General features: G+C 34.6%; 1 protein-coding gene across 1 annotated transcript; it reads right to left on the minus strand.

The window, feature by feature from the left end:
* Positions 1–1,850: 1,850 nt before the first annotated feature.
* LOC111492653 (cytochrome P450 71B26-like) lies at positions 1,851–3,597 on the minus strand. Its single transcript, XM_023142041.1, has 2 exons — positions 2,599–3,597; positions 1,851–2,509 (listed from the first exon to the last, which is right to left on the minus strand). The coding sequence occupies exons 1-2, from the start codon at positions 3,511–3,513 to the stop codon at positions 1,904–1,906; spliced, it is 1,521 nt and encodes a 506-aa protein (XP_022997809.1). The 5' UTR covers positions 3,514–3,597; the 3' UTR covers positions 1,851–1,903.
* Between the last annotated feature and the right edge of the window lie 7,505 nt (positions 3,598–11,102).

Genomic DNA, 11,102 nt, shown 5'->3' on the forward strand with positions numbered 1-11,102 from the left:
TTCTAGTTCCTCATCAATAGTCTCAGAAGTTTCTTACATATCCGCTACAAACATCACTAGGTGAATCTTTTAGCAACTCAATCTCAACTCCCACTTGCTTCGTTGTCCCTGAGCTTTTCTTCAATTCTCTTACAGTCTTTGTGAAGCTAACTTGTTTCTATTTGTTCATAACGCAGTTCTCACAAGGACTCATATCAACAAATTTCAGACCTTCCAAAACTCCTTCCGCAGCCAACATCTTTATTCATTTAACGCTCATATGTCCAAGTCTATTATGTCATAAATTTGAATTTGAAGCACTCTCAGCGACGGCAACATGTTCATACACCCTGCAGTGGTGTATAAGGTTCCAGATTTTGTGCCACGTGCTACCACCATAGCACCCTTTCACAATCTTCCACGAACTCTTCCCAAACTTTGTTGCATAACATGTGTTATCCAACTGACCAATAGAGATCAGGTTCTTCTTGAGACTAGGAATATATCTAACATCCTTTAATGTTCATTGATTTCCTGCCATAGTCTTTATGCAGACATCTCCTTTTCCTTCAATTTACAAATCTTTGTTGTTGGCAAGATACACCTTCTCAAAATTTCCAAACTGACTTGAAATTCCGAAACAATTCCTTATTTGGAGATAAATGAAAAGATGCACCTAAATCCAAAATTCAGGATTCAATTGAACTATCCATGCTGAGGATTAGAGCATCTCCAATGTCTTCTGCTGAATTTACCGAATCAACGTCATCCTTTGATTTGGGATTCTGCTTCCTCTTTGTACAATCTGCCCGAAAATGACATTTTTCTCCACAACTCCAACACTTTGCATTTTGTTTGTTTGAAGATTTTCCTCGGTTTCTTGGTTTTGATCGCTCATTGTTTGGGCCTTTTGATTTACTTCTTCCCCTTCGATCAACACTAAGAGCATTGCCTAATGAATCTTCAATTTTTCGTTTGCGAATATCGTTGAGAACTACATCTCGCATTTTATCGAACTTCAGTTTATCAAATTCTCGTGAAATGCTAATTGCGGAAAAACAGCATCCCACGACTCAGGTAAAGATGACATCAAAATCAATGCTTTAATTTCATCCTCGAAATTAATTTTCACCGAACTCAGTTGACTTAGAATCATATTGAATTGATTTATATGATCAGCAACAGATCCACCTTTAGACATTTGCAGATTGAACAATCTTCGCATCAAATACACCTTGTTCATAACTGACGTCGCACATATTCGACAGCACCTTCAACAGATCTGACATTGTCTTCTCCTTAATGATGTTGAATGCCACGTTTCTAGACAGTGTCAATCAAATCAATCCTCTTAATGATGTTGAATGCCACGTTTCTAGACAGTGTCAATCAAATCAATCCTAAGGCCTAACGATCCTTGAGCTTCCACTACTTCGTGGTCATAGTATCCGGCTTAACAAGGATTCGTGAAAAACTTTCTGGTACAAATAATCTTTAATTTGCATCTTACAGAAATTGAAATCGAATCCATCAAACTTTACAATTCCAATCTTTGAAATTTCTATCTTTACAAATCATGGTGAATCTTGCCTCGCTCTGATACAAGTTGTTAGAATCACTCAACAAATAACACACTCGATCAAAATAAATACAAAGAACAAGAGAGAGAAAATTCAAAAAGGAATATTGACTAAAGGTTTTATTGATAATTTCATGTACGTACAATAGAGGATACAGATGATGAAAAAAGTACATTTTGAAAGCACTGTCTAATGAGATAGATATATATATGGTTTCCATTCGAAATATCTACATATATATTTCTACCCGATCCTTTACAATAGATAGATATCACGCTCCATATTCCAACGATTTGAGTACTTTAATTCCATTGGACAACCATAAACTCCAAACTTAAAATTAGCTAAAAGTAGGGGACTGGAATAAGCCTAAGGGGTGATTTCTTGGCAGCCGAAAGACCATCGACCTCTTCCATATCAACATCTTCTTCTTTCATTCCATTGGGCAGTTTCCAATCAAAGGACAGCAACAAGTTAGCCAGTGCCAACTCCACCGTAAGGGTTGCCATATTCATCCCAAGGCAAATTCTTCGCCCGCTTCCAAAAGGTATTAACTCGAAGTTCTGTCCTTTATAATCGATATTGCTTCCTATAAACCTCTCGGGAAAGAACTCTTCTGGGTCAGTCCAAGATTGTGGATCTCGTCCGATAGCCCAAACATTGATGTGAAGATGAACCTTGGAATCGACATCGTAACCGTTGAGCTTCAAAGGGGATATGGTTTCTCTTGGAAGTAGAAGTGGGATCGGTGGATGCAATCTGAATGTCTCTTTCACTACCATTTTTAGATACTCAAGTTTTTCCAAGTCGATCTCTTTCACTAAATCTTCTTTTATGCAACTTCTAATCTCGTCTTGGAGTTTCTTCATCACTCTTGGGTTCCTAACTAGCTCTGTCATCGTCCAAACAATGGTGGTTGCCCCTGTTTCTACTCCCGCTAGAAATATATCCTAGAAGCGCACACATATGGTTATATCAAACGGATCATAAGAAATTATGGGCTTAACAGTTTGCTACTTTTCAAAAGAGTTTAAGTTACCATGATAAGTGCTTTGATGCAATCTTGGGTTACTTCAGAGCTTTCCCTTTCCATTCTCAACAAAACATCAACAATGTTTTCTTCATTCTTAGACGTCTTCTTGAAGTTTCTACGATCGTCGACTATATGTTGAAAAAAGGCATCCATTTCAGCAAAGCTCTTCTCCAGCCTCCCATGAACACCATTTAACCGATCAATAATCCAACCGAAAGTAGGAATGAAATCGGTCATCGAGAAGCTTCCAATTGCTGCAACTGCTCTCCTGATAACATGTTGAAAGTATTCATCATCTAGCTTTCCCCCGCTGAAGATGCTGCCAAAAGCAACTCTTGTTGTTATATTTGCAGTGAGAGAATACAATTTGTCACTCAGATCAATTGGAGATGAAGAAGAAGAGGATTGAGCGATGGAGTTTACAAGGCGCCCCACTTCCTCTTCTCTAATTTCCCAAAAAGATTGAACCCGCCGAGCAGTGAAGAGCTGAAGCGTACAAATCTTCCGTAGTTCCCTCCAACGTTCACCGTACGGTGATAGATTTAGATCCAAGAAGTTGTATGAAAGTCTTCCACTACCCGTTAAGCGAGGGCGGCTGCAAGAAGCAAGATCGTGGAACTTAAACAACTCTTTTGCAGCGGCGGCAGAGGAGATAACGATGGTTGGGACAGAGCCGAGTTGGAGGAGCATGACGGGGCCATATTTTTTTGAAAGCTGAGAGAGAGAGCGATGAGGGAGGGAGCCAAGGAGGTGCAAATGGCCCAACAAAGGAAGCTTGGGAGGGGATGGAGGAAGAAGCTTGTTGTTGGGTTTTGCCTCTTTTCTTATGGATTTAAGAAGCAACAGAGAAGAACAGAGGAAAAGCAGAGGAACCCAGATGAAAAAATCATTACTAGGCATCATTCTATCAACTCTAAGCATTTCCAAAGCTCTACTCTGAGATATAAAGAGTAGAATGTGGTGAGTAATATTTGTGTGTGAGGGTGATTGAGATATTTTGGGTGACAGAGCCTGCAATAGTTGTTGTTTTACAATATCATGTGGATTTGTTTTGCAATAAGTGAATTATATTGAAAGAATTGGAATATCTGTATGTTATATATGAATTTGGTAAAAGCTGTTAGACAGCAACATGACTCATAATATCCTTTTATAAATGATAAATAAAAAAGTGGCTTGAGATTTTTAAAAATTTCACTCACGATGCAATGAAACCGACAAGTATTGATTGCAACTGTGTTTTCTCTACCACGTGCTTCCAATTATTTGTTCTAGATTTTTCTTTTTTTTTTCAATGTCTTATGTACCGTTAATTTTTTTAAATTTTAGGTTTAGAACAGACTCAATATTATTAAGAAACTAAAAATTACAAAAAAAAAAAAAAAAAAAATGATCCATGGTATTCTTTAAAAAAATATCAAAAAATGGCTTTTGAAAAAACTTTAAAACATGATTTTTTCTAGTGCATTAACTTTTTGGAAATGTCCAAGTGCTCCTTTGAAAATTGCTTAAAATGGCGAATGATATCCTTAGTAATTTCCCATTTCAATGATATGTTTTAGAAATTAAATGGGAACAAACTATTTTAGAAATTGGAAATTACTTGTTGATAAGTAAGAAATAGTAGATAACTGTTGGAACTTTTTTTTTCCCGAAAAAGAACTTTTATTGTAATATCTAATATTTAAAATGTAATTTTGAAACTTTTCTCCTCACTCGATGAATTGATTGTTTATCTTTTATCAAGAGCAATGACAGCAGTTAGCCAAATGTATACCTATGATGAGCAAGTTTCATACGAGTCAATTATTGCAAAGGTATTGAAAAGTTTAAGGAACCGAGGATCTATTTGTACTCCCTAATGATGAACTCATGAGCTTGAAGGCTTATGAGCCAAGAATTAAATAACTCATCAAAACTGAAGGAAGAATAACACTTTAAATGAGACAACCACCAACCCATGGTAAAATATTCATTAAGGAAATAGAGATCGTGGAAGAGGAGAACTTCGTTACAACCATTGTCGTGGTAACACGAGTAGTTGGAGAAATGATGGACAAAGGCAATTCGATAATCAAAGTAACATGAGGAATGTCATTTAATGTTACCATTGCAAACGATATGGGCATGTAAAGTTGATTTTTGGGGTAAAGATCAACAAACAAATTTTGCAACAAAAAATGAAGAAAAAGAAAGGCTTTTGATGACTTGTATTGATACTTAACCTAAAACAAAAGAATACATGGTTTGTTGATAGTGGATGCTCGAATCATATGAGAGCCACTCCAAGAGCTTGATGAAACACAAAAAGTTAAGGTGCAACTTGACAATAAAAGAGATGCAAGTGGAAGGGAAAGACACTGAAAGTTTAAACCAATCATGTCACAGTAAACTATTGGATAATGTTCGATTCGTGTCATATTTAACATACAATCTATTGAGTGTTGAACAATTGATGATTTGAGGATGTTTTGTTCTATTTGATGACAAACACATGTATTATTACAAATAAGAAAGGAGGCTTACAAGTTCTAATTCACATGACTTCAAATAAGATGTTTCCATTGAATGTACGTGAGGAATTTTGCTCTTACTACTTGAGCCAAAGATGACTCGATGCTATGACATTTAAGATATGGGCATCTTCATATGAAGTACCTGAAATTAATCAATGATAAGGCAGTTTTCGGGTTACCAAATATTGATACAATTAGTTTATGTGAAAGGTGCAATTATAGTAAGCCAAGTGAGAAGTCTTTTTGAGTTGGATAAATTAAAAGAGTTTTCAAATAGTGTAGAACTAATTCTTGAGTGAGAGTGTTTATTTTTTATTATTTACTCATGACTAGAGTAATATGAGTTGGCTTTATTTCCTATAACATAAGTTAAAAACTTTTGAGAAATTTTAGAATTTTAATGGTATAGTAGAGAAGTTTTAGAAGTTTTAGAATTTTAATGATATGGTAGAGAATCGAAGTGGCTGCCACGTTAAATTTCTTTGCATAGATAAAGATGACTAATTTATGTATAAAGAATTCAATCTATTTATTTCAATCGGTAAATGATTATAAATACAAAATTTTCACCACTATTTAAGTGTGTTGGTTCAAAGCAATTTAGCAACCTCATCCTTTCTTCTTCATGGCTTCCAAATCCTCTCTTCAACTTCTTCCTTTCAACACTCTAATCTATATGATCACCATCAAACTTTCTTCATCCAATTATTTTCTTTGGAAAAGTCAACTTCTCTCTCTCTTTGAGAGCCAAGACATGCTCGGCTATTTTGATAGAACTTTGGTTTCATCACCTTGCTTTAAACCAGAAACCTCCTCAACACTCGCACCAAATATTTGGCGTTGAAAGTAGCAGATCAATTGCTGTCGTCGTTGGTCTCTCCACTGCATATGACGTTTGGCTCGCGTTGGAGACTACGTTCAGTCATCATTCGAAAATCATGACTTGAGACTCAAGGATGACTTGCAACTGATGAAACGCGACACCAAATTTGTTGTTGAGTATGCTGCACATTCAAAACAATCTGTGACTAACTTCATGACATTGTTAGACCCGTTGAGGACATTGACAAATTTTATTAGTCCCTTCGTGGATTTGGTATCGTTTTTTCAACTTTTTCTATTACTTAATTGGCTCTCACTCCTCTCCCCTGTCTTGTAGATTTAGTCTTTAAAGGTGAAATTTTGAGTTGTTTCAGCGTTTCCTTGAGTCTTCTGACTCCACTACTACGACTTTCAAAGTCACTAATCATGGTCTCACTCATGGAAGCTACACTGCTTTTTTTAGCAGCTAGTGGGGTCGTAGTGGGGTCGTTCTCATTCCACAGCAAAAAATCTTTCAACAGAGGACAAATCCACTCGGGTTAGGGTCGTCGATCACCTCGTTGTCAAATATGTCGCATGAAGAGCCATTATACTAACCGCTGCAACCAACGACACGTTCGGACTGATTCTGCACATGCCCACCTTTTTGAAGCCTTCAACACATCCTGTTCTATTGCTGGGCCCGAGGCTAGTGATTTGTTTTTGGACACTAGGCTTCAGTCCTTATGACCGCGACCCGTCTATTTTGGATCTATCTAAAAATTATACCGGTAAGGGCTCTGTGATTGTAATAGCCAAAATATAATATTAATAAAAATAAAAATAAATAAACAAACAAAAATAATTATAAAAAAATATATGCATCAAGATAATAATAATAATAATAATTCGTAAATAAATAACTAAAAAAGATTACTTAAAAATAAAAAATAAAATAAAATTTACCCACCTCTTTCTACTCACTTCTCATCCCCAACCACATCCTCTTTCCTCAACCCCACACTTTCAGAGTTTACCCAAAAATAAACAAAAAGGTCATGTTAGGCTTTTCAACACAAATATGATGTAGATTTACTTAAGAGATTTTGTTTGTTATTATGGTAAAATCTTATCTCAAATTTCTTACCTTATAGTTAGGTTATAAGAAATTAATTTAGGATCAAATTTCTTTCCTATTTTCCCTATCCTATAATAATCAGATTCTATATCCAATTAATTAGATTTTTGTTAACATTTTAAGTTATAGAAAAAAGGTTAGAATCAATAAAATTTAAGTTGTCAAATTTATAAATCTGTAAGATTGTAGACAAACAATGATTAAAATTGGTCAGTAATTACAAAATGAAAATAATTACACAAAAGGATGAAGGGAGATTGAGGAAAGATTTGTTAGAACATAATTTAAAAATAAAACAGGAAATATTTGAGGGCAAGTAACTCCATTAAATTTTGTCAGTTGAAAATAGCATTATATATATAACACTTCAAGATTTTTAACAATGACCAAGGTAAATTAGACAAATGATTTTATAGAGTTCAAACTTGAAACTGATGTCATGGGCTCACATAGGTTGATTTGGATTTCAAATGACAGAATTGAACTTTTATTAAGAATATATTCGTGACAACGACTTAAGCTAACTAGGTAAGTGACCTTACTATCGGCATGGTTATATTTGATGTTGACACGTGCCTGTGGTTCTACACGTTTCATATATACTGATATGTGTAAATTATCTGTGAATCAGTATGCTTATATTATGTTTATGTTATGTTATAATATGTGGATTGTATGATAATAATTATGGTACGATGTGTTGAAGGATATGTTTGAGATAGGATACGAGAATGATGCATGAAATGAAATCTAACGATAGAAGTAAGATACGTTCATGAAGCGTTAAGGTTAGGTTACATACCAGAGTGCTATGGATAGTGGAGATTGATGAAAGAATATGGTTAGGATATGAATAGAAAGAGATATGTTTGTGATAGATTGATAGAACGATAGCGTTAGGATACGTTCCTGTGATAATATGACTAAGGTACGTTTATGTAACGATATGACTATGATAGGTATAAGAACGTTAAGACTATGATAAGTTAGGGAATAATATGACCACGAAGTGTTTACGATATGATATGTTTATGATACGATATATTGTGATATGATATGTTATTTTTTAGATTGTTTTGTGTGATCATTGAGGTAATTGTTGTATGAATTGCACGTTATGAAACGACATGTTAAAAGCATGGAGCGATGTTTTCTAAATTGTATACAGCATGTTATGAATGACATGATATCACGATAAATGAAATGAAATAAAATGTAACCCTGTTAGAAATATGTATGATATGTATGAAAAATGAGAAATGACATGTTAAGCATGAAAGATGATAGTGGGGTTATATTCATTAATGATAAAAGTAGAAATGTTGGGGATCTCATGCATTATGTGTGCTCATGCATTTAGGGGATTCCCCTATTCCATCAGGAGGGTACGGACACGTACATCCAATGGCAGGACAACGATTGTTATGTTTTGCATAGCGCTGCCGTGACGGTTACTAGTTCTAACGGGTGTCCGGCCTAGGGAGCGTCCCAGTGTATGCTCGCTCGACAAGTAAGGTGACCCAACGGTGTGCGAACTGACTGGTGAGCCCATACCCGCACGTATGGGCTGTGTGTAGAGTATATGGTACACGTCCAAAATACCCGTTGGGACAGTACCGTAGGAGTAGATTGAAAGAATAGGTCTCGTTATTGCATTCGCATGTTCTTACATTTAACCCAAATAGTGAGGTCACTTACTGAGTATTTCTTTAAATACTCAAGTCATGTGCTACTGCATTTTTCACAAGTTAAGGTAAGACATTTCTGTACGGTTGACGACGACATCGCAATTCGAGACCATGACACTTGCATAGGATAGTGGTATTTATTTTCTTAGACTTAGGCTAGAATATGATATTTTTAACTTAAACGCTTGTTTGTTTTATTTAATCTTTTGTAGTGTCGTTTTAAAGATGTTTTTCGAAACACATAAGTCCATGACTGTGTTTTAAGATAAAGGTTATGTTTTATGGAATTTAAATGTAGTATTCCGCATTCAATGTTTATGGAACGTATATAGTAGCGACCTTAAATTAAGTAGAAAATTTCGGGTCGTTACAGTGATCCTAGGAAACTGTGCATCTGAGAATGTTTGCTTAATCCACCAAACCTAAATGGTGGGTGAAAGTTCCCTATTTATAATTAAATAAATTACAAGGATATGAAAATAGTAATAAACAGAAAGAGCAATAAATAAAAAAATATCAAAATATATATGGTAAACTATAATTTAGTATTAAATACTCATTACAAATATTCACTTATTAAATGTATTGTTGTCTCTAACCTCACTAAAAATCTTCTTTTTCTCTCTCCCTTACATTTACTAGTAATTTTTTACGGTACAAAATCATCGAACAAGAAGGGTGGTGGCAACCGATAAAAGGGATGGAGGCTATAAGTTCTAGCGTGCAACAACTCTGCTTTTATTGCTGATTGAGATTTACCAGCACAACCAAAATTATTCACAAGAAAAAGCAAAGAAACAAAGGTATAAAAGTTGAGAAAGACATTGTACCTATTAAAACAAATCCCTTGAGCTTGGTATAGAAATTGATGGGTATTTAATAAAAATGTTGATGATATTATTTATACTAGCTCTTCTAACTCTATTACAAATAAATTTAAGTCTCAAATGATAGGAAATTTAAGTCGCACACGACAAGTCAGCTGCAAGAAGCAAGTTAGTGAAAATTTAAACAAGTCTCTTGCAGCAGCTGCAGAGGAGATTACGATGGTTGGGACAGAGCCCAGTTGAAGGAGCTGACGGGGCCGTATTTTTTTTGAAAGCTTATAGAGAGAGCGATGAGGGAGGGAGCCAAGAAGGTGTAAATGACCCAACAAAGGAAGCTTTGGAAGGCTCGGAGGAAGAAGCTTGTTTTTGGGAATGGCTAATATTTGTGGGTAGAGTGATTGAGCTATTTTGGGTGACAGAGACTGCAATAATTGTTGTTTTACAATATCATATGGATTTGTATTGAAAGGGATGGCTTCAAAGTTGGTATACACATCTTATTGGGAAGCATTTTTGTTGTCCTTATTAGAATTGGTCCATTATATTGCAAATAGTCTCTCCACTATTCCTAAAGATTCCAAGGGTTTTGACAGCCACTATTTTTGAGTGGAAGAAACTAGAAGTGTTAATATGTGAATTATATTGAAAGGATTGGAATATCTGTACGTTATATATAATTTAGTGGGTTGAAATTAAAATGACTAATAATATCCTTTTAAAAATGATAAAAAAAAATGTGGTTGAAGGAAAAACTCTAGAACATGTTTTGTTTTAGAACTTGGATCACATCCATCTAAGTTTTAACTTTCCCAATTATGAAGTTTCACAATTCTTAATGGTAATAAGTTTTCCCATCACATATTTTCAATAATTTGTTTTGTATTTTTTTTGTGTGGATCAAGATCTCATATTTAGAACTTATGATTTTAAAAACGATTGAGTTTTAGGTTTAGAATAATTTTTGAGTAATATACTATAAAATTTGAATGAGCAAGTTTCATTTTAAAAATGGTCAATCATCAATTGATTATAGGTTTTATTCGTCCTCATTTCGGTCCCGACAATCTCCTCTGAACATAGTAAAAGACTAAAAAGTAGAAATAAATTTTCTTTTTAACACATCCACTCATCCACTCATTTGAGAAACAAAAACAAAAACCAAACGAAAATGTAATTATCATGAAGATCAATAGTAGAGCTCTATTAAACTATCAATATGTTCAAGAGAAGATGAATAGTCTAAATTCCTTATATTGGCCCTATTAATAACAATGTCCAAATTCCTTCTACCATCCACCGCATCTTGGTGTTTGTGCACGTCACAAAAGTCGAGATACTTTCGTTGTTATTCTGGATAACTTATTCATTAGATTTAATTAGATTTAGTGGCAAAAAGTTATCAAATTTTTCAATATTAAATGCATGTTATTGTCTCTTACTAATGCATTATTTAGATAGGTAATGGGTTGCATCACTAGATGTTATGATGTATTATTTTTCCATAGCTATGTCAGACTTATGTATCTAGATATTAAGTTAT

This window comes from Cucurbita maxima, unplaced genomic scaffold (assembly GCF_002738345.1).
Source record: "Cucurbita maxima cultivar Rimu unplaced genomic scaffold, Cmax_1.0 Cma_Scf00001, whole genome shotgun sequence".
Classification (NCBI taxonomy): Eukaryota; Viridiplantae; Streptophyta; class Magnoliopsida; order Cucurbitales; family Cucurbitaceae; genus Cucurbita; species Cucurbita maxima.

What these genes read in the sequence shown, in the direction of transcription:
- LOC111492653 (XM_023142041.1), bottom strand. Translation starts at nt 3,513, where the DNA reads ATGCTTAGAGTTGATAGAATGATGCCTAGTAATGATTTTTTCATCTGG. An exon ending in GCATCAAAGCACTTATCATG is followed by an intron (nt 2,510 to 2,598) that starts GTAACTTAAACT and finishes GTGCGCTTCTAG; the next exon opens with GATATATTTCTAGCGGGAGT.